The sequence below is a fragment of the Planococcus citri genome, chromosome 2 (genome assembly GCF_950023065.1).
Source record: "Planococcus citri chromosome 2, ihPlaCitr1.1, whole genome shotgun sequence".
Classification (NCBI taxonomy): Eukaryota; Metazoa; Arthropoda; class Insecta; order Hemiptera; family Pseudococcidae; genus Planococcus; species Planococcus citri.
The window spans coordinates 29,074,736-29,099,523 of record NC_088678.1 but is presented as its reverse complement, the minus strand read 5'-3'; the positions used below and the strand labels follow the sequence as shown (position 1 = coordinate 29,099,523).

The 24,788-nt window shown below is 33.8% G+C and overlaps 1 protein-coding gene across 6 annotated transcripts in view; it reads right to left on the bottom strand.

Moving 5' to 3' along the window:
* Positions 1-24,788, bottom strand: part of LOC135835348 (eye-specific diacylglycerol kinase-like) — a 700,104-nt gene that overhangs the window by 49,524 nt on the left and 625,792 nt on the right. For all 6 annotated transcript variants that reach the window (XM_065349562.1, XM_065349560.1, XM_065349557.1 and 3 more), the window contains exon 4: positions 23,168-23,371. In XM_065349562.1, coding sequence (XP_065205634.1) covers positions 23,168-23,371 — 204 coding nt within the window. The remainder of the gene's footprint in view (positions 1-23,167; positions 23,372-24,788) is intronic.

The window sequence follows — 24,788 nt, the reverse complement described above, 5'->3', positions numbered from 1 at the left end:
ACTCCACGAAAAGCCTGGACACGCCACAGGAGGAAAAAAAATGCTCTATAATTAAAGCGTTCGGATCCAAAGTACCATAATACACATAAGGGTTGGAGGATCACCGGAGTGTATTTCCATCTTGTGTTTATACATACCGAATACGAGATTACAAACTCGATGTATGCATACGCGAACACGAAAATCCCGACGAATTAATTCGACCTCGGCAACGAGCCGGAAAATGTGTCATTTTTTCGCATATCCCAAACACATATTTTTTTGCACCATTTTCCGCGGCAGCATACGTATCTACTCGTATTAATAATCTGGCCTTACCTTGACAGTGCAGGGTAGACGCGGGCATTTCTGGTCGCATTTTAGATGATATAAGTATGTATATCCGCGCGTAGGTCGTAAAAAAAATTTCCAACTCAAAGTTGGGTGCTCGCGACAGCGACATCGAAGTAATTACAAATTACCCGACGCGCAATACCCCTCTTCTACACCTTTCTCGTGCTTTGCTAGCGTTTCGTCACAAGTCTGGCGTTTTTTTTTTTTTTTTTTTTTTTTTACTGAGAGACACATATACGACGAGCGACGTGTGGGTAGCATCGTCGTCATCGGCTAGATAATATGTTACGTGCGTAAGCTCTTTCGTAAACTTTACGTATTAGGCAAATTATCGCGATTTAATGCGAAACGGGTTGCTTATAATTCTCCAGCTTCAAGCTTGAGCTAGCCTACCTAAACTGGAAGTTGACTGGAGTCAAATTTTGGTATCCGGATGAGCATCGAACAGAAGCCTTGACATTAAAATCCATTTACCTGATTCGTGACGCGTTATCGTTATCGATTACACGAGGATTTCGTATTACGAAACGTGCTCTGGTAGTCTCCGTTTCCATCCTAACGACCAGGACGATGCGAGCTCGACTGCCAAAAATACCTTATGATATTTTCATCTCACGTACGTGTAAAATAAGTTGCATAACACGACATAGGTACGTATATAGATACCCTAAATAAGGATCCACACAACCAGTCAAATATGCCATCGTGTGTCGTCTCAAATGATATTTTAATGGTTTTCTTGCCAGTTTGAGGTATGTAGCCTTTTATACATTCGTGTCGAATAAGTTGCCTACTCAGAGAATACCATTTTCATCAGAACACGCGGTATGGATAATTTTGAGGTGTTTGTAATCGTAATTTAATGGCTACAGATGTCAAATGTTATCTATCTCCCTTCCGGAATGGCGTAATTTGACTTTAAATTGCCAAGTAAGAAATTCTTTTTTTTTTTTAATTTTAAAAGTTGAGTAATTTAGCGCAGGATCTGTGTATCTTCATAAATCCTTTAATCCTTAGAAGTACTCGTAGTTCTTCTGCCCATTGCTTGCTAAAATCCAGCACAATTTGTTATTGAAACTTAATCATAAAAACAATTAGGAATTGCTCATAGATTTTTGAGTGCCAATTCAAAGTTTCAAAGAAATAAACTTTGTAATATGATTTTTAACCCTTGTAATCATCAATTTGGTAGCACAATACTTATATACCCTAAACACAACAATTCAAAATGAAAGTCGGTCGAGTTAGTTAGTCTAGGAAGTTGGAAGGGTAAAAGAGTACAGAAACATGATGGGAATTTCGGAAAAATTTTCATCTCACAAGATTGCAATTCATTCAACAAGGTATAAGCAATTGGAATTGACTTTTTTTTATTGAAAGTGAAATAATGCATGCACAATGCAGGATGAATTTCCAAGTTATTTTAGAAATAAGTTCCTACACTGTGAATCGAGTTTCTGAAAGTTTAATGCATCGTAGGTTACCAACAAAGGAACCTCTCTACCTGGCACATTATTTCTGACTTCAACGAAATCAAGCTAAATTGAAAGATCGCGTCATGGAACACCAGTAGGTAACCTGAATTTTAGCATCATTACAAATAGTTCACATGTCATGTGTAATGATTTTTGCTATAAATTAGGTATAGTAAGTAATTCTTAATTTTTTCTAACAAATATATCTAGTAAGTACATATAATTTCTACAGTGTATAGAAAAAATTATGATAATTTATAGTAAAAATCGTTAAATTTTCAGAGAACATACATCCAAAATTTCACAAAGGTAGCAAAAAGTGCGATACGTTTTTCGCCGTGAAAAACATATTTTTCAAAACTAATAAAATTAGTTCATCATCTCATCTCCTCTATTAGGCTGCCCTTGACTACAACTCTCTTTTCTCAAAGAAAATGAAATTTTACTGAAAATCAGAAAAATACAGCGAAATTTTTACAAAAATTCGCTAGAACGCCATAAAAATGGTGAAAAATGAACAAAAGTTGATGAAACATAGCAAAAAAAAACAGTCAAGATTCCACCAAAAATGCTTCAAGCTTCAAATGACACCCAAATTGAAGAAAATGTTTAAAAAATCATCAAATATGTACCTACACATCTATGACAAACATAAAAATGAAATCATGAAAAAAAAAAAAAATGAAAAAATTGAGGCGAAGTGCTCTCGTCCTCAAAGAAAATTTCAAACTATGGATAAATGGATAAATATCTTTCCTGCTTGAAACTTGATTTCACTGATAGCAACACCAACTCTACGGCATTTTTTTCAATTTTTCAGAAGTGGTGATAGTAAGTATGTCTAACCAAATTTCGGATCTCAATCGAATTTTTCCAGTTTTCAAAAGCTCGACGAAATGTTAAAAAGTCATTTGCTCATTTCTAAAAGTTTGACATGATCTTGGAGACTCGTTGATTTTTTTTTCAAGTATTCAAAAGGCAGACTTTAAATCCAAAAGTTCATTTCTGTGAAAATCTAAACTGTAAAAATTGATCATTTTTAAAAGTTCTTGAAGGTTAAAGTGAAATATTTTAAAATCAAACACACTCAAAACACGCTGCCATGCCACTAACTTCAGAAATCCAAATCTCGTAATAGATGAGTTTTCAAAAATTTACTACAAGTAAGTATTCAACTATATTTTCTCCAAGCTTTCAAAAATTATAAGTAACTACGTACATTTATGTATTATGTAATTCACCAAAAGCATCCAGTAATTTGTGTAAAGTTACCAGTAAATTGCCAAAATTCATCAGCAATTCACTAAAAGATTACCGCAAATTCCCAAAGATTGCAAAACATTTACCTATTGTTAGATACCAGTAATTTACCAATGCACAATGCAGCATGAATTTTCAAGTTATGAGCTTAAGAAAATTCCTACATTTATGAATCGAGTTCCTGAAAATTTAATGCATCGTAAGTATGTATTTTGTCATTTTCTCCCTGATCTAATCAAGAATGGTTACCAACAAAGGAAACCATCTACCTGGCACACATCTGACTTCAACGAAATCCAGCTAAATCAAAAGATCACGTCTTGGAACCCCATGTAACCTAATTTTTAGAATCTAGTTCACTTTTGGATTTTCGGGGAAGTTTTGGAAATTCAAAAAAGCAGCTAATATGACAAATTTTTAACACTAAAATGAAAATTTAGAGCATTCAGGCGAATTACACTGAGAGAAATTTTTATTAGAATTTTTACCATAAATCATGTGATTTAGAATGTACTCTGAAAATTTAACAATTTTTGCTATAGGTAAATTATGGTAATTTCCAATTTTTTCCATAAAATATGTACAGTACTTATAGCAAAAATTACTATAATTTATAATGAAAATTGTTAAATTTTCATAGTACATCCAAAATCTCATTATTATAGCAAAAAGTGTTTCAAAACTAAGAAAAATAGTTCATCATCCCCTCCATTAGGCTGCCCTTGTCTAGAGCTTCCTTTTCTCAAATAAAATAAAATTTCACTGTAAATCAGAAAAATCGAGTAAGATTTTACAAAAAAAATAGTAAAAAATGAACAAAAGTTGATGAACACTGCAAAAATAATCAAAATTCCACCAAAAATGCTTCAGGCTTCAAATAAACACAAATAAAAATTCATCGAATCATCAAACGAAATCATAAAAAATACTTGAATAAAATGAAGGTAAAGCCCTCCCTTCAAAGAAATTTTGAATCGTGGATATTTTTTCTACATGAAACTTGATTTCACTAAGAGCAACTCTACAGAATTTTTTTCAAGTTTTAAAAAATGTTACAGAATGTTTGATATAATTTCAGAAACTCGATAGAATTTTTCCAGTTTTCAAAAGCTTGGCAAAATGTCAAAAAGTCATTTGTTCATTTCTTTCTGAAAGATTCACATAATAATTTGGAAACTCGTTGATTTTTTTTTCAAGTATTCGAAAGGCAGGCTTTGAATCCAAAAAAGTTCACTTCTTTGAACCTCGAAATTTCAAAAATTGATTATTCTTTTAAAGTTCCTAAAAAGTCAAAGTGAAATTTTAAAATCATATTCACTCAAAATTTGCAGCTTCCGAAATCTTACAATAAGACGAAGAATAAACTTTTGAAAAGTTTACTACAATATCAAGTAAGTATTCATCAATTTTTCCCTAAGCGTTCAAAAATTACAAGTATTCATTTCATTTATCCAAAGGCTTCCAGTAATTCATGTAAAGTTACTAGTAAATTGCCTAAATTCATCAGCAATTCACCAAAAAATTACCACTAATTTCCAAAATTACCAAAAATTTACTGATGATTACCAGTAATTTACCATATCCAATGAAAAATTATGGTGATTAACGAAAAGAATTACCAATAATTTACTAAACTTACCAGTTATTTACAAAAAAGTGATCAGTAATTATTTATGAAAATATTACCAGTAATTCACAAAAAAGATACCAGTAGGTACTTAATTTTCGAAAAATTATTAGTAATTTACAAGACATTATATATGAGGAATTTACAAAAAATTACTAGTAGAAGTTGCTAATAATCAAAGAAAAAATTTACCAGTAATTTTGTTAAATGGGATCACAGTACATTGGTAAGTACATTTTATAAATATTGAAATTGAACAAATTCTTTCCCAAGTTTATAAAACTTTGGCAATGAAAAATCATAATTTTTTTCAAGTTTTTCAAAGTCAGAGAAAATATTTTCGAGTTCTTCGAAGCCTCATATAATGGCAAGGAATTATTGCAAAGCCCCGACAAACTAAGTTATCTATAGTGAATTAAAAATATAGCTACCTATGCACAAAGAATGATGACCCATAAGGTAAGACAAGTATTACTTTTTCAAGTAGGTATAAATTATAGATCCATTAATGGATATTTTATAGATTTTTAAGCCTTTTTAATTGTTTTAATGAGCTTTAGTAGTGTTTTTTGGTGCTTTTTCAATTTTGGTTCAATTTTACTTCGCCATTTTATACAGTAATTTGACCGTTTTCATCATATTTTATGCAATTTGTGAGAACTTTAATTCCATATTGGTAATATTTGATCATTTTCATCATATTTTTAACTCAACAATTTTGGAATATCTGCGAATTCGATCATGGTGGTAACAACGACTGAATTTTCACAGTTATGTAATTGAAGTACCTAAGTACTTTTTCATTTATTTCAATTTTTTGGGTCAAAGGAGGAGTATCGATAAGCCCATTTTTTGGGCCCGGACAGTTATCGACTCGACCCCTCTTAAAATGTTGTAATAAATGTCCCAAATACGAATCCGTGGTTAATGTACCCGAAATGACTATTTTTTGGACTCCAGGGGTTCCCAAAGTTGTGAATAAAGAAATAATTTTAGGAACCACTGAGTATTATTTTCAAAACCTTTTTCAGTAATATATCTGTTTGAACATGATAAACGTCATGCGAGATGATTTTTCTATTTTTGACCCTCGGGGGCAAAAATTGGGAGGTTTTGATTTTTTGAAAATTTTGGAACCACAATTTTGGACCTACCCTTTTGAGCCCCGCTAAAAAGCTGTTTACAGTTAATTAGTATCTGAAAGACGTCCATCTTACCAAATTTTGAGCTCAATAAAATTTTGCGCTGGTACTCAAAAATCCAATTTTCCAATTTTTCGTAATTTCGATATTTTGGGAACCCCTGAAAAAATGAAAACCTGCAATTTGCGCCAAACGTAACGTTTTGAAGTAAATATTCAATAATCTAGATGAAAAAGTTCAATAAAGCTCCCTGTATATTCGTAATTTTGAACCCCTTTTTTAGATCCCCCACTTTAGGCACCCCTAAAAAAGGCGTTTATGCATATTTTTTCAAATAAATTGAAGAATTTACATTTGAAACACACTAGCAAGTACTGGATAATTTTTCATTTGATTTTTTCTGTAACTTTCAAAATTGAGCTATTTTGGGTCAAATTCTGAGATTTAATTTAAATCTTCGAAAAGACGTGAAAATAACGTTTTCACGATTTCAACGAAGTAAAAATGTCAGAATTTGACCCAAAATAGCTCAATTTTGAATGTTATAGGAAAAATCATATGAAAAATTATCGAGCACTTGCTAGTGTGTTTCAAAAATAAATTCTTCAATTTATTTGAAAAAATATGCATAAACGCCTTTTTTAGGGGTGCCTAAAGTGGGGGGTTCTAAAATAAAGGTTCATAATTACGAATATGCAGGGAGCTTAATTAAACTTTTTCATTTGGATAATTGAATATATACCTCAAAGCGTTACGTTTGGCGCAAATCGCAGGTTTCTAGTTTTCCAGGGGTTCCCAAAATATCGAAATTGCAAAAAATTGGAAAATTGGATTTTTGAGTACCAGCGCAAATTTTATTGAGCTCAAAATTTGGTAAGATGGACGTCTTTCAGATACTAATTAACTGTAAAAAGCTTTTTAGCGGGGCTCAAAAGGGTAGGTCCAAAATTGTGGTTCCAAAATTGTCAAAAAATCAAAACCTCCCAATTTTTGCCCCCGAGGGTCAAAAATAGAAAAATCATCTCGCATGACGTTTATCAGGTTCAAACAGATATATTACCCTGAAAAAGTTTTTGAAAATAATACTCAGTGGTTCCTAAAATTATTTCTTTATTCGCAACTTTGGGAACCCCTGGAGCCCAAAAGGTGGTCATTTTGGGTCAGCTAACCACGGATTCGTATTTGGTATATTTATTACAACATTTTAAGAGTGGTCGAGTCGATAACTGCCCGGGCCCAAAAAATGACCTTATCGATGCTCCTCCTTTTCAAGTTTCAAGGTCAAAAATTCAACCTTTTACCCGAACTTCGTGCTTATGATTTTTCTCATTTTAGTTTCATTTTTCGAGAAGTAATCCCCCCTCCCCCTCTAATAACCCTTTCTATGCTAAAACTCATCATGATTGAGCAAGTACAACCTCGTTTTATTTCGATTCGTCTACTCATTTGTTATTTTAACAATTACCCAATAGAGGTATTCTTTAAAGGCATCTATATTCAGAACGTTTCATCAAAAAGGGCAACTGAAGAGAGGAAAATTTCAGAACTCGTAACTTTTCACAATAACACACGCCTCAGCAAACGTAACTATAGTCACAGCACAGACTCGTGTGTTGATTTTTCAAGTCAAATGCTAATGGAAACTGCACATACGATTCGTACACCGTGAACCATTAGGTACATACCCTGGTTTCTTTCGCTTTCATCTACATACGTATGTTTTCATCTCCTCATCGTGAGTCTTTTCGCGAATAAATTCGACACTTGGTTGGTACCGTGTTGGTAAATTTCGCCACACCGAATGAATGACTCCGTTCGAGCGAAAGAATACTCGTACATCGCGAGAGTAAAAGAAACAAGCGCGAAAATTATGTACAGAGATTGGAAAAGTATTCGAATAAACGCAAACGTGTTGTGTATACCCTTCAGTCGTTCATCGTCGTACGTCGCGTCGTACATGTTAAAGCGAATTATTTCTTTCATCGTCGTTGCACGCATTCAATTCTCTTCTTCGTATATAGCGTATTTATATTATACCAATTGAAGGCGGCGGCGATGCGATGCCGATGGTGCGCTTTTCAAATGATATATTTTAACGCAAAGAACCTTCCACACCGGAGAAGATACAAATCTACAAACAAAACAGCTCCGCTTTGAATGAAACAGAAAAGGCTAGGTACATGGTGCTTGTTAAGGCATGTGCCTTCGCGCTCATATAGCTTATAGTCAAAGCTCTCTATACACACACAATATTGACGTTTGATTATCGCGATTACTCTCGAATAAAAAGCCAACCGTTTTATCGGCAAATACTTCAAAGCAATTCACCATCAACTTAACGTTTCGTTGGCTGCGCGAGAAAAAAAATCGCCATAATTTTCCAAAATCAAAAAAATAGGGGAAAAAAGCATTCGTTGCGAAGTACAAAATGGCCCAAATCTAATACACTTTCGTTTTCCCAAAGCTCCTTCTTATATGCTAGGGCATTTGATTGAGAAAAAAAACACACACGCACACATCGAGTAAAACTGTGTAAGTAACGATGCTGCGAAAATTTTCGACCAAAGTAAACAACAGCTAAGGCTGAACTTTGAAATTTATTAACGCGAAAATTCAAGCACGCAATCTAAAATATCAGTTTGTACTTCGTTATTTATTATACACTCCTGCTGGCCCTATGTACTTTTACCTACTACCTACTCTCTCTACTTTGCCTCCTCTCGTGTCCGAAAATAGGCAGTAAGGTATGTACAAATGTTCGTATACGTTTACGTACCCATATTGCAGATGTACGATGTAGTAGGCGTATGTGAAGATAGGGTAGGGTCTGCGCAATGTGTACCCTTCTTCTTCCGATATTCTCATCGGAACGTCGCGTCGAGTCGTATCATGTACCCTGCTCTTTATAATTTTAAAATACAAAAGTAACTAAATTTAGACCCAATTAATTAAGTAAGTATTAAAAACGTACCTCAACTAAATGGTCACTGAAATTTCTCGCGTGAGCTCTCATTAAGAAAAACTCGCCTTTAGAGCACAAGAATTAGAGTGAAAGACCATTATCCTTTGTAAAGAAAAACAACAGGACATAAGACAGTAGAGTAGAAAAAAATCATAGGAAATGAGTGAATCAGAAAAAGAAAGAAAGAAACAAGTAAGTCGCATCGTTTCACAGAAATTTGACTTTACCTCGAGTCTTTCAATTTCGTTCAGTTTTTTTCAAGTATAAGTATTTTGAGTTGAGGGAAATGACAGAGTGATGATACAATAATCGGCGGATGGCTGGATTGGGTTTAGTAAGTTGGTATGAAAATGAAAAATGCTACACTTGATTCAGTCGCGAAGCACAACTCAGTAATAGTACACAACCCAATAACACTAAAGAACCACTTGGCACTTGAACTGACACACTCCGATTTCAACAAAACCAAGCAAGATGGAAAGAACAATTCTTAAAATCATCACAATGAGAATTTCAAGAGCTAAAGTATTTGAATTGTCGGCGAATTTTTTAAAAAATTGAAAAAATTAAAAAACAAAATACTCGAATGGCGAATTTTGATTTTTTTTCTAAGAAAACGATGAAACAACGCTGAAAATATTTCAGTAATTCGCCACCACCATCTCAACTTGAAAATCACTTTTGAGTTGTTCTAATGTGCCTTCAACAAGTTTGTGATTTTTTCTTCTCAGAAACTTCAAATACTTATTTCTAGAAAAGATTGAAAACGAACTGTGGCATCTACAACTGAGGTTGGGGTTCATTAAAAACTCTCTATAGAGTTTTAGACCGTTACAGAAAAATTCAAGGTAGATAGCAAATAAAGATATTCGTGTAACAAATTGAACACTTTCCTTTCAAAACCTCCTAAAAAAAGAAAAAATTTAAAATGAGGTTTTTGATGGATTCTTATTTTGACCTCCCAGATCGAATGGTGCACTCAATTTTCGTTAAAACTGGCTACAACCTCAACGTGAGCATCTTAGTAGCAATTTTTGTTTTATAATTTACTAAGAGTAAGTAATTTTACATTTTTTCCCCTCAAACCTTGTGGAATGCAAATCGAATGGTGCAGCCAATTTTCGTTAAAACTGACTAAAACTTGTATAAAATTCCGATTGAAAAAGTCTGTTTAATCTCTCAAATTTAATTTTTGTTTTATAATTTACTACGAGTAAGTGATTTTAGATTTTTTCCCCTCAAAACCTACTAAATGCAAATTTTGTTCAAAAACGTGCCAAATGAAAAAAACATTTTTTCACCCATTTAATTTAAATTAATTTTCTCAACTCCAGGTGGAAAGTATTACTTTCCGTGTCGAAAAAGGAGTTGGTGAGTTGATTCCCAAAATGTAAAAAATGGTCCAATCGATTCCAATCTTATTTTTCCAAGTTTTCCGGTAAATTCCGAAGAAAATGAATTGGTTCCAGCCTATTTGCTATGATTGCAAGAGGGTTTTTGCTAATTTTGCTTTTTATCGTTAAAATATGTAATTGCTTGATTATTATTCAATTTTTTTTTCAATTTCAAGTTTCAATTTGCAGATTCAGCACACTACAGCACTCTATCCCAATGAGAATGAGAGCAGTGCGTAGTTAGCTCAGTAAGACATGCTTCCCATTAAAACATGTCATGTTGTAATTTTCTAAAATGACTCGAAGCTAAATACTTATCTACGAGAACAATTCTTCAAAATTGTGTCACGAAATAAAATTTTTTTAAAATGTGTTGGGTGCCATACCTAACCCCAACAATTTAGGGATACATTTTCACGCAAATTTTCAAATTTCGACTAAATCGAAATTAATATCGAAAATGACCCTACTCTTTTACAGGTTTATTAATTGCTATGCCATCAGGTAAAATCATTTTTTAAAATCAAGATTATTTATAAAAAGAGCATAATATCCCGTTAAAATAGGTAAAATAGCCCTGTCCTCAGATTTTGTGACTAACCCTTCTAAGTGGTTCCTCAGTGATGAGGATTTTTTCAAACTTACAATGAGATTGTGACAATTTTTGGAAGTGGGGGGTTCCCAAAATGACACGATTTCATTGCATAATACATGCTATACAAAATATGTACAGAACAAAAAAATTACGAATCTGGTCTGAATTTTGGCGTCTTTTATGATGCTACGCGAGAGAAAAAACTCGACTAAAAACTTTCCCCTCTAGACTAGAAAAATCACAAGAAATCAGTTCTTTGCACCTACATTTAAGGGTCTTCCAACCGTATAAAAAATTCTAAAAAAGTTGGTACCTGCTACATAGGTTAAATCTAGGGGGAAAAATCGATAGATCTTGACCAAATTCAGTGTAATTTTTCATTTTGAATGTGGAAAGTTAAGGGTAAAGGGTACCAATTATCGACCCCCTAGTTTATTTTTTGAATTTCTCGGTGCCAAATTGAGCTGGAAATGTCGGTGATAGCTTAAACGATAGCTCGATATGTCTACTTAAACATTCCAAAGCCCCAAGACCCAACATTTTCATTTACTAGATATCTTTTTTTTTATATTTTCCGAAAAAGTTCAAAGATTAAACAAAAAAAAAGTGACCCGAATATCGACCCCCTAAAAAAATCTGTTAAAAATGAGTAAAAAAAACACCGAAATCAAAGTCTGAAGGCGTTAAAACAAATATTTATTAGGTACTTAATACCTGAATATAAAGTATTTAGAACGTTTTTACAACTTATGAAAATTGAAAATTGGTCACTTACCAAAAAAAAAGTGACTGTAATATCAACCCCCTCAAAAAACGTGTTAAAATTCAAAAATGAGTAAAAAAACATCAAAATCAAAGTCTGAAGACATTAAAACAGATATTTATTACTTGGCACATCAACATAAAAAGTACATTAGAACATTTTGCCAGAAACGTCGGCTCGTTTCTTACGAATTTGGTTGATCTTTTGGCATGTCTGTAGCAAAAAACAAAGTCTTGAAATTGAAAACAATTGTGGTCGAATTTAGGACACTTCATAAAAGTAACTTTGACCAGAAATTTGAAAACTCACTGTTGAAATTATCCAAAAAGTAATTAGCACTAATTATTTGTTCAAGTGTGTCAGCAAAATCAAACGTAGGCTTTCACCGTTAAAATCCCAACAGATGAAAATTTGCAAATTGCTTATTTTAGGGTTAACCCTATTTTGAAAATATTTTCAATTATGCCAAAGCCAAAACATCGAGAAGTACATATCATTTCTGAAACTGGGACAATAGCCTATTTTCAAATGCAGTGATGCCATTTTTATGATCATTATTGCCATTTTCAAACTATTAAAAAAATTTGATGATTTTTTTGGGTATTTTCCCAAGAATTATTAAAATGTGACAATGACCATAAAATTGACACCACTACAATTCAAAATATTTACAAAGTTTCGGACACAATATCTTTTGATGTTTTGGTATGATAAAATAATTAATGCGAAACATTTGCGAAGAAAAATTTTCAAAACACGAATTTTCCTCAAAATGAGCTACCTATGTATTTGCGAAATTTCAACCATTCAGTAAAATATTCTATAAGCGGTGGTCTTGGATTTTGATGACAATAGCCTAGGTCGACGCGGAATCTCAACCACATAAGTATAAACTTTTGGAACTCGTCCATTTTTCTTAAAACAGGTTGAATAAGGATTAGAGCAAAGAACACAGAATTTTTTTTTGAAAATGCCTGTTCTTTGAAAACTCGCGTATCTCCTCCAAGTGCACTTTCGAAGCTAAAATTTTTCTAAGTGACTTCCAACTCAAATGAAGATCTTCATCTGAAGCATGTGTTATTCTTGACTTCGTATGCATCTTTAATGCAAATATAGGCATTTGTGCAACTAAGTGAACGCTTTCGTTTCAAAGCCTCCTAAGAGAAGAAAAAATCAAAAATTAAGTTTCGATGGATTCTTATATTTTTTTATTTTTCCTTCAATGTACGTTTTTCCAGTTTGTGTTTCGTAATGTTGGAATTTTTCTTGTGTAAATTTATGTAAAAATTACAGTCATCATTTTTAAATTCGATACCATACGTTCTCTATTTTTTCGTGAATTTTCGTAAAGTTTCAAAATGAACATTTCTCGCCAGCTGAAATTTATATGTTTTAAAATTTACTAGGAGTAAGTAATTTTTGATTTCTCCCCCTCGAAACCTACTGAACGCTAATTTTGCTTAAAAACCTGCCAAATGCATTAAAAAACTGTTTTTTTTTTCACCCATAAGATTTAATTTAATGCAACCGCCAAGTACCTCTTGATGATTTGCAGCTATTAGCAGAAAAAAGACAAATGATTATATCGGTAATGAACAAAGTGAAACAAAAAAACAAGAACAAGAAGTCAGTGACTGGTAAATAATTAGAATTTCAGTTGAGATTAATCTGCTACACAATACCAACGTCAACGTTGTATTTTCATTCACGATGCACCTATCTAAAGAGATTGCAAGAGAGTTTTTGCTAATTATTTTGTCCTTTATCGCTAAAATAATTGCTTAATTGTTATTTAACTTTTTTTTTCAATTTCAAGTTTTAATTTTTAGGATTTAGCACACCACGGCACTCATATTCCAATGAGAATGAGAGCAGTGCGTAGTTATCTTAGTAAAGACATGCTTCCTATTGAATCATGTACTACTTAACTAATTGGTAAAATATAGTCCTATAATTCCTCGAGATTTTGTAATTAACCCGTCTACGTGGTTCCTCAAGGTCTACAAGATCCCCGAGATGAGGATTTTTTTCAAACTTACAGCGAGACGCTACTAAAGATTATTTGTGACAATTTTTGGAAGTGGGGGGGTTCCCAAAATGACACGATTTCATTGCATTAATACATACTTACTATAAAAAATATAGAATAAAAAAATTACGAAATTAGTCGACATTTTGGCGTCTTTTATGATGCAATGCGAGATAACAAAAACTTGACTAAAAACTTACCCCTCTAGACTAGAAAAATCACAAGAAATTAGTTCTTTGCACCTACATTTAAGGGTCTTCCAACCGTATAAAAAATTCTAAAAAAGCTAGTACCTGCTACATAGGTTAAATCTAGGGGGGGGGGAATCGAAAGATCTTGACCAAAGTCAGTGGAAACTTTCATTTTGAATAAGGAAAGTTACTCAGAAAAAATTTCAGCTACGGCGATGGCCCTGGAGGGTATAGAGATTGGTGTCTTCAACGAGACATTTTCGAAAAAAATCGTGGTTTTTCCACTTTAGCTTCTAACCAATGTGTTTTGGGAAAAAATAACTCAGTTCCAAAGGATGGTATGTATTTGAAATTCTGCATCGACTTACTTAAGCCATTGCCATCGAAATCCAAGACCACTTTTAAAGTTGAACAAACATCAACCCTAAAGAAGAGAAGTCGAGAAGACGAGCTACGCATAGGACGTGGTCGTGGCAGACCAATGATTAATCGAGGCACTTTTATAACAAGCCAACGGTCATTTCCTTCGAATAGATTTGTACCATCTGGCGAGTAGAATTGAGTCTGCTCAAACGAACCGGAATTTCGCATTTCGCACCAACGCATGTTTATAAACCAGGAATCTGCTGTAGGCCTGCAGATGGTCCATCTCCCGGTCATAATGGAGAATTTCACGATATCCTCAGACTATCTCCGTGCAGATTGTAAAATTTTCTATCAAGATAGTATTCGCAAGTACCTACTGAACCCCACGAGTTTTAACACTAAACATATTATTACGTCAATTCGTGTTGGTGAACTGTTTTTTTTATTTATTATTATTATTATTATTATTATTATTCTATTTTAATAGGTAACCCGGACACAACGGACAGTTCTCCTCAACACTAACCTCGCTCGTTCCCTCTAACCACTCCACGCTCGCTTCACCTAAGCCGAAAGTTACCACGTATGGCCTCGCCAAAAACCTGAAAACCCACTTGCTTAGGGAATCTCACACTGAGGATCATCTGGCTCGGGTAGGGGATGCCGGAGATAATCGTTTATGTAGGTATTCATCTTTTTTGCGGAGACTGTTCATACCTTATGGTTCACACACAGTCCCTTTGTTACTATGGAACTGGCTAAATCATAATAGTTTCCGAAATTATTGGATATTAGGTGACAGCATTGCACAAAACATGACCGACAATGCCTTATCCACGACACCGGGAGCTCAGGAAGACTTCGCTAAAAACAAATTCTGTTCAACTTACATGTCCGTTTATCAGATAGAAGAGTTCATACTCGTACATTGAAAAAAACATTAAGATGATTCCACATGTGTCTGAAACTGAGGAAATATTATAGAATACCTCGAAAAAAACGACCAAGTTTTGGCCACTTTTCTCAAGTTTTTAAAAGCTGGAAATAATGACTAAAAATTGGCGCCACTGCATTCTAAAATATTTCTTCAGTTTGAAAAATTATGTCTTCCGATATTTCATCACAAGTAAAATATTCGGAAGAAAATATTTTCAAAACACGAATTGACCCAAAAATAATCGATTAGCAAATTTTCAAACGCTCAGTAAAATCTTAAAAGTGGTCTTATATTTTGATGCTAATCACTTATAGGATGACGCAGAATCTCAAAATATGTGTCATATATCTTCTGGAATTGGACCAGTTTCCCAGAGGAGGTTGGCGTGGGCCTATGAGCAAAAAAAACAACGATTTTTCCGAAAATTCCTCTCTTTGGGAACTTATCTCTCCCCTCCAGGGGCGTACCTCCTCAGATACATTTTTTTCTGAGTGACTTTCCCAACTCAAAGTATAGGTTGCTACTAAAATTTGGTCAAAATCTACGACCTTTCTCTTTTCACGATCCACCCTATTGTTGTACGTACATTTTACATACGATTGTCGATTTATTCACTCAGCACAAATTTATGATGGCGGTGAAGTTGCCGCATTAATGGTTGAACAACTTTTTCCCCATGTATCCTCAAATTTCTTCAACACGCATTTAAGTAGAGTTAGAGATGTGCGGTGTGAAAAGTGAAAAGTGAAAAGTACTTTTCTTTCAATGAAAAGTTGAAAAGAAAAGTTCCTACTTTTCATTTCACTTTTCAGTTTTTACTAAAAAAAAAAAAGCGAGTGACCAATCAATTTACTCATCAGAGATCACTGACCTCATTGATGAAGTCAAATATCAAGTTTCACTCTCTCCACTCCTCCCCTTCGCAGTCCACACCCATTTTTGATATTTTTCTCAACATTTTTTTCAAAACTGAAAAACCCAAAAATGTTAGAGGCTCTTGAAAGGCTCAAAACTACCACTATTCGATTAAGTAGGTGAAAAAATGATTTTGTTTTTTTGTGTGTTTTAAATAGGCATAAAATACATCAATTTGAAGCTCTTACAGAGAGCTTTAAAATGAGACTCACACGATTTACTTTTCACACTTTTCACAACTTTTCACACTTTTCAATGAACTTTTCACTTTTCATTTCACTAAAATTACTTTTCTGAAAAGTGCACATCTCTAAGTAGAGTTCATCTTCCTCACGTAAACTCATTCAGATGGTTTCTACTTTAGGGGTCAAACAGAGTCCACATTTTCACGTTTTTCGCGAGCAACAACAGATTATATTAAGCTCATTGTAAGTAAGCTAAATTATTAAAATTTTGAAACATACTTATATTGTAGGTACTGGTACTTGCGTATTAAATTTTGAATAAAGCAAAACAAAACGCACCACAACGTTTAAACAATAATTTCAATACCTCTGCAACAGTTTCAGTAATTTTCTCACGAGACTCTCGAACAGCCAGGTGGTTAAATCTTACGATATAAATCCATTACCTCAAATTCTGCAATGAATCCAGGTATTATAATACCTACGTATAATACAAAATCAACGCCTAAAAGTCAAACCTGGTCGATATTTTTTATCCATTCAAGTCTGAAGAATTCCATTATCGCAAACCCAACCATCCAACTACCCCCACAGGTATAAAACTACGATGAAAATTCGTTGGTAAAATCTACATAATCCTTTCGGAGATCGCGATTGGCCACAATACGCGAACGTCGAACTAATTCCAATACGATACGTCAAAATTTACCTAACGCCGAGTTAAGCGCGAGGCACAGAGTAGATCCTGCGAACACGAATATATCTGGACAGAGCAGACCAAACAGGCGAAATCTCCGGTCTCCGGTTCGCTGACAAGGCCAGAGTTGGGCTTCGAACAAGGTAGATGAAATTTAAAATCCGTCGTTGTACCTACTTTGCATTCGACACAGGCGGTTCGGCGGTGGAGGCGGGGGCGATAAACCCGTACAGCTCGATTTTCGTCACCTAACCAATTTTCTACCCCTTTCGACCCTCCACTACCGCAGGGTACTCCCGCGAGCCATTATTTATAATCCCAAATATACAACTGCGTTCTCGAGGAGGGTTGGTAAGCGGTGGTCGACGAATCAACACGAAGTATAAATGAGACGAAGGGCAGAGTACCTACGCCGATGAAAACATAAACGAGAGAGGTGAAATTTATATATAAAATGTTATTTTCGTCGTAAAATTCGAATTTTCCTCCCTTCTTCTTCGCCACCTGCCACATCACTGTTTCGAGGTCGTCGTCGTCGGCGGCGAGGAGCGGCGCGAGCGAAATAAATCCAATCTAAAAACTTCCAATTTACGCGAATGTTCGAGGATTCGTCTTCGTCTCGAGATCGTAGTATATTTACAACAGATATAGAAATTTAAATGCACATATAAACCGAACGAATAATAAAATTTTAATAAAATCTCGCTCTCGAGCAGCGACAGCCGCATTTTCCGAGCGAACCTCTTCTCGACTTGATAGGCGTTTAAATTGAATAAATAAAAATATAGGTACTTTCGCAAGTGCCATCCTACCCCCTTGTGTTCTGCTCGATGCAGGATTTCTCGCACGCTTCGCCGATTATATGTAGTTTTTTTTCGCGTTTTTATGACGATAGACTATAGTTTTATTTCGCAAAAACTCGTATATCTAGCGTGAAGAGCGATGGTGGCGGCGGCCAGAAACCTAGAGTACGTACGTAAAACAACCTAATAAAATCTGCAATTCATCCTCAGCTCCGCTCCTCCTGCCTTTTCTGCATCTAGATGCCTGGGATGTTATTTTTAAGACGAATTTTTCGAGCGAATGTGAAAATCGTCTCACTTGTTACATGCGTCTGAACTGTTTGAATATTTTTCTATAAACCTGTAGGTAGGGGCAACAGTGCGATCCAAAAATTCTGATAACGTAGTACTTCATTTCAAGTTTGGATATAAAACTTTCATTCAGCGCGAGCAGCGTAAGAATTTGCAAAAAAAATGAGCAACTGCAGAGAAATTAATATTTAAATGCTTGGGTGAAATTTTGAGTAGTAATGTTTCATTCAAATCAATCTAAGAGCGAAACAAAGCGTTCTACGAGAAAGTAACATCAAGCAAGATTGTGGAGAATGAAATTTCCAATAAACTGCACATCGATTAATTTTTTTTCTAGGATGCATATCGCCAGCCAGAATTCTAAGAGATGAAATAATTTTTTGATTTTTGGTGAATTTTTTCAAATTCAAAGGTCTAAAAATAAGAAAAACCGAAATTTTACCAAATTTACCAAAAGAGCTGAAATTTTGTTTATAGCCTATTTTAGATCTCTCGAGTTGATTGTTGATGGTTTCAAACTATACTCTTTGGCCTCCAGCATATTTTGATTTTTTAAATTTTTGTGAGAAAATTTTTGATTTGACCTCATAATTTCCCAAATATGGGAACAGGAACAATTCACCAATCTTACCTTCTTTTTGAGATGAAACATTTCAAACTTCAAATTATTACTTGCTACTTCATTTGGAATTTCAAGTTGTAACTTTTCCATTTTATTAACATTTTGGGAGTACCTATGTCTAATTTCAAAAACTATATTTTGGATGGATAGTCAAATAACCCTCCAAAATGTAGAAATCTCCAAACTGATGTTTTAAGCAATGTAACCTTATCACTCCGAAGGTGTGATATGTTGAAGAGTCTTGGGAAGAGAGAGCATCCTTGTCTTACTCCTCACTTTCTTGTTGAATATCTCTCATATTTTTTCAATTTGGAACTTCATGTGAGATTAGAGAAAACTCGCATCAAAACAGTTCAGAAAACATACAAAATCATACAAAATATTATTGAACAATTTAAAATGATGGTTAAATTCAATAATTGAAGCGCTGAATGCTTTTTGTTGTAAGTGGATATTTTTGTTTAATGTGATTAACTGAGGATACTCGTATTTAATTTGTTTATATCATGTTGACTTATCAATGCAAATTTGTTATTCTATAGACGTAAGTAGGTATGTTTATTTATTCAAATCAAACAATATTTCATTTTATATGTCTTATTTATCAATTTGTGTGTTTGTCTTTGTACATATGTTTTGTAAATTGAATTTATTTGAGAAATTTATTTAATTCAAATTGACCAATAACTTATTTCATTTTTTATGTCTTGATTTATTAATTTGCGAGTTTCTACGTTTTGTAAATTTATTTGGGAAGTTTATTTATTAGGTCGTCGTCGTCATGGTTCCTTATCCTTTACTTGGAAATCACATTTTTGTGGTACCCTAACAGGATGAGGTGAAAGCCTATGCCACTGCGACTATTCTAGGGAATCAACATTTCATTATCATGTGAAGATTATTTTATTAACATGAACACTCTTTGTCCGTTTTGTGATAGTCATATGATATCATGCTGGATAGCCGAATTGGTTAAGTAGTCGCCTATGGATTCCATTGACTCGGTAATCATGGTTTGATCCTACCTTCAGCTGCAAGTTGGAACTTGCATTCAAAAATTTGATTGTGATTAACAAACTTGCAAGTTTTGAGGTACCTATCCAGCAGCTTCCTAGTCTACAGAGTCTTGTGGTAGAGCACACTACCCCTTGATGGTAATCTCAAAAATGCAGACTAGTATGGTGGGCCTGCTGAAGAGTTATCAGTGGAAGAGCGCTTTGATATAGTGCTGCCCTCACTCAAGCGAAGCAAGCCCGTGGTTAATTAATTGTGGTAGAGCACACTACCCCTTGACAGTAATCTCAAAAATGCAGACTAGTATGGTGTGCCTGCTGAAGAGTTAGCAGTGGAAGGGCGCTTTGATATAGTGCTGCCCTCACTCAAGCGAAGTGAGCCCGTGGTTAATTAATTACTTATTAGGCCTAATATAACAAAAAATTAAATAAAATTAAAATTGAAGATTAAAGATTACTTACCAAGTTGCATCTGTGCTAGATGATGTACCGTGTAATATCAAAATTCAAAGTTTACTCTTTGTGCAATACTTACATAAATTTGTATGATGTTTCAATTTTATTGTGATTATAGTGTTTTCTTAATTTATATTGTTCCCGATTTATGAATGAATAACTTATTTGAAGTAAGCACCTTATCTAATTATCCATTCCTAAGCTCTAACCAAATTAAAAGCAAACTGTGGGGTGATTTTAAATTTGACTAAAGATTGATAGCAGGTGTTTGTAATTTAGACAAATATTTCATTATACTCAGATTTCCAACGCTCACATTATGCTTAGAGTGATTTGAGTCGTCAATGTGATGTTTGGACACTTTGCATTTTAAAAGACGGTGATTAAAAACATTCTTTTTTGGTGTTGTTCCTTTCATTTTGGGACGTGGTATTTTGACGGCAGTATAGTTTTTTATGGCATATGAATGAATTGATACCATTTCATGTCAGGGTTTGAGACACATGTATGTCTTTGAAAACTACATTCTGAACTGAATTCCAATTTTCATTCCTCCCATTCCAGCATTTAAGTGTAATTTTATTGATGTTCTCCCTGGGATACAGGCAGAAACTTATATTAAATTCCGGTCAAAAGTGTATCGCAATTGCAAACAGAAAAACGAAAAGCTGAATTTCATTGAAGAACCCATGAATCGATACAAGAAGAATGAGATCACATCATTGGAGTTTGTTTCTCAGTTATGTTTCAAATTTCTGCCAACAAGCGTTTAGTTAATTTCATTACATTCATATCCATCCCTCTCACTTTTATTTTTTTTCCAAAAGCTATATAACAATAATATATTTTTTGGGAGACGACCCAGCAAAACCTAGTCTTGGTGTCTCTTGGGTAACGCAAATATGCTGGAATCAATTCGGACACTTGGAAAGAAAAGGCGGAAACCAATTTGTACCCCATTTTGACAAATAATCTCAAATGTTTGTAATCTGAACAAGTAGGTAATTCTTTTTAGTCGTTTTGTTAGAGTGATTTGACTTGTCATTGTGATGTTTGGACAATCTGATTGCATTTTAAAAGTGATTAAAAACACTCTTTTCAGTATTCTTTCTTTAATTTTTGGATAAAGCAAAATTTCAATTCTCAAAAAATGGATTAAAACAGTGATATTTTAGAGATGTCATCATGGTACATACATATAAAGGTTTCAAACGCTCATATCATGCTTAGAGTGATTTGACTTATCATTGTTATGTTTGGACTTTCCAGCTTTAAGGGTAGGTACCGAGGTTTAGTAACAAAATATGAGTAGGTATATTTGGATATTACAGAGATATACCTATACAGGTCGCAAGAAAATAGAGAATAAATTTCACCAAATACAATAGAAACTTTCATTATGAGTTTATAGTCACCCAGAATTTTTTTTCCCCCAGGAGGTGTCTGTAGAGAAGAGACTTCAGCTCTCAATATTAGGAAAAATTTTCAGAAAAAATTACCTATAGTTTTTTACACTCTAATCACTACCCAACATGTTTTGAAAAAAGTGGAAGAATTCCAAGAGATAGTTTTTAGGACTCCGCACAGACCTATGTGAGCCATTGTCATCAAAATCTAATACTTGGCTTTTTAGAGTTCAATTGAATGACTGAAAAATTATGAACAATTTCTAAAGCATTAGAAGACACATATCATTTCTGAAAAGGAAAATAATAAGGGATATTTTGAAATACAGAGATAACAATCTGTTGATCACAATTGTCAATTTCTGAATGATATCAAAAATTTGATAAACATCTTTGAAGTTGGCAAAAATGTCCGGAAAAATAGCACCAATGTGTTCTAAAATACCTTCAGTTTAAATGAGTAGGTACATACCTACTCACATATCTATTTTTATTTCAGGAATGATGACTGGTCAATTTTTTTTGGAAATGTACTCACACCAGCAATGATATTTCGACACGTCATCAGCTATTCGCTGATTGAAAAAGGGTTTTTGCTTTATGCTATTGTATTGATTGCTTCAGAATCATTTCTTCCGACGTTTAGTTTCAATTTTCGTTTTTCAACACACTGTGTGATATTTCTCATCTCTTGATCTTGATTGAATCATTGAATGAAAGATAAGATTACGTTGAAATTTTCTGGTGCCCATTTTTTATTCATTGATCACAGGAACTTACATTTTAAACCCGAGTCACATTCTCCCTCATTTAATTAACCCATGTCTTATTTTTTTCTGCTTCGCTAGTGAACTTGAGAGAAACTGAAAAAATGTCCTCGAGAACTAAGCAATTACACCGTCTCTTACACAAAGAAAAAACACCTCAAAATCAATTTCCAAAACCGTATAAACTCGTATTATTTCGATGGTTTATTCTGAATGAAAATGAGACAGACGTCTCAGCGATGTTGAGGCGCCCTCATACGCAAACAGCTGTTACCAAAGTAACAAAAACATTGTTGAATCCATCGGGTAACTTGGCCTGTCTGTCTACCCAAGCTTTCGTTCGTTCAGTTTTCTTCGAAATATGCATAATACATTCATAGTCTCTCCATTTTCATCCTTACTTCTTCCCTTGCCAGTGAATCAAGATACCGTATACATACGACTGAGAGAGACAGAGACTACATATATATACCTTAGCCAAAATACGAAGCGAAAAAACCCAACTTTCGTTTTCGAGAAAATCGCAGCGCAGCTCCGTATAAAATATTCAATTGCTCTCTACGAGTATAAGTATATACATGGTAGGTTGAGAGGTACGTCTACGTAGTATACGCTTCACTGTTTCGGACATTTTTAATTAAATAAATGGCTTATACGCGATATATATACCTAGGTAGGTAGGAAAATTGAATTTTTAAAAACCTAAAAATGCCAAGCCTCGGTTGTAAAAATAAAAGGATGAAAAAATTTTCTCCTCTAATGAGATTCGGCTTCGTCCTATGTGAATTCAGTATACCTACGTCGCGTCGCACTGGACCAAGATTAGGTAGGTACTCGTACATGTGTAGATATAGGATCATGAGAGTTAACTGTAGGTATAAATTCGTTGACCGTTGTAACGATGCAAAATAACGTAATTATAACGTTTTAATATTTACCTTTCCACATTGTTTGCATTTTCCTTTTTGAGATCTGCGATGTGCCCAATGGTGATGTATACACGTGTGCTCTCTGTATTGCCTAATGCCAACGTCTCGAAAACTCGGTTTGCACGTGAATCTCGTCCTTTCCATTATGATTGGTACGCAATTCTGGTGAGCTACTATTTTACACGACGAGCATCGGTAACGACTTCCGTGTTTCTGTAAATTACCAAAATAATTGAAGTAATTTCTCACATACTGGTATTTTTTTCAAATTTGAATTTTAAATAATTATATCAAATTGACTACAATTTTTTATTTATTATGGACTTGGTAGGTCATATTTTTATTCAGAGAATTTCAACTCTAAAATTATTAAGTACTGAATAAAAATTAGTTTATGCAGCTTAGCAAGGGTTGCTCTTCTCGAGAAGGAAAATTACATTTGAGATGATTTAATTTCTTGAGTGACTGTTTATTATCTAGCCAACGTTTACCATTCAATCCACCCCCCCCTCCCTCGATGTTCAACAGTTGTTCATACTCTCTTGGTGCAGAATAGGGTGAGTCATTTATGACATTTTTGGGGGAAAATTGGAGGGAAATTCGATAGAAAGTTGTAAATTGCAGAAAAAACTTAAGATGCCTAATTTGAACCATCATTTTTCTACCAACGTTTAGACTTTAAAATTTACGTTGAAAATTTTTTTAAAAATCAAGTTTTTTCTTTTGTTGTGATAATTGGTCATTTTGTAGTTACCCGCTTAAAAGCAAGAAAACCATTTTTAATTTTTTTCGGCTTTCCGGTGCAGGTTTTGCATGACTTACAAAAATATGTAATAAGTAGATACGACTTTGGACGCATTCAAAAGTTGTATAAAAAAATTTAGGTAAAAAAATGAAAAAATGTCAAAAACTGTGATATGACTTTCAAATAGGGTAAGCATAATATGATCAATCATCACGTGATGGTTCAAGTGAGAGATCAAAAATTTTTCCTGCGATCTTTTTGAGTTTCCTCTGCAACTTTTCATGAAACACTCTCCAATTTTTCAAAAAAAAAAAATCAAAGATGACCCACCCTGCATTAAATTTTCAACTTTTTTGAACCGAATTTCCATTGGATTTTTCATTGAAAAATTTCGAATTCATTCAGTTTCTCTTGAAATGTTTCAGAAATCATTTAGAAAATTCCAACTTTAATTTCAATTTCGAATTCAGTCAAATCTTTCATTAAAATAGAATTTCCCTAGAACCAATATACGAGCAGTTTACGGATGGTGAAGAAGAATATCATACCCAATTTTTGATACACTGAAAGAAAAGAAACTTCTATAGGTAAATATAGGTAAATTTTTATTGCCCCTTCAAATTGAATCAAACTCTAGTAAGTTAAAATTTTGATACAAAATGGAATTAAATTTAAATTTTAAATTTTACTAAGAGTTGAATTTCAATCGTGGATACGCTAATAAAACCCATGAACTTTTCATCAATTCACTTTAAAATTTTAATTGAATTGAATAATTATTTTATTCCTCTTCAGATAAATCTCGAATTCAAGAAATGAATTTTTACACAAGTTGTGTTCACTTTCATTTCAAATGTAAATGGAATAAAACTTACACAAAATCAG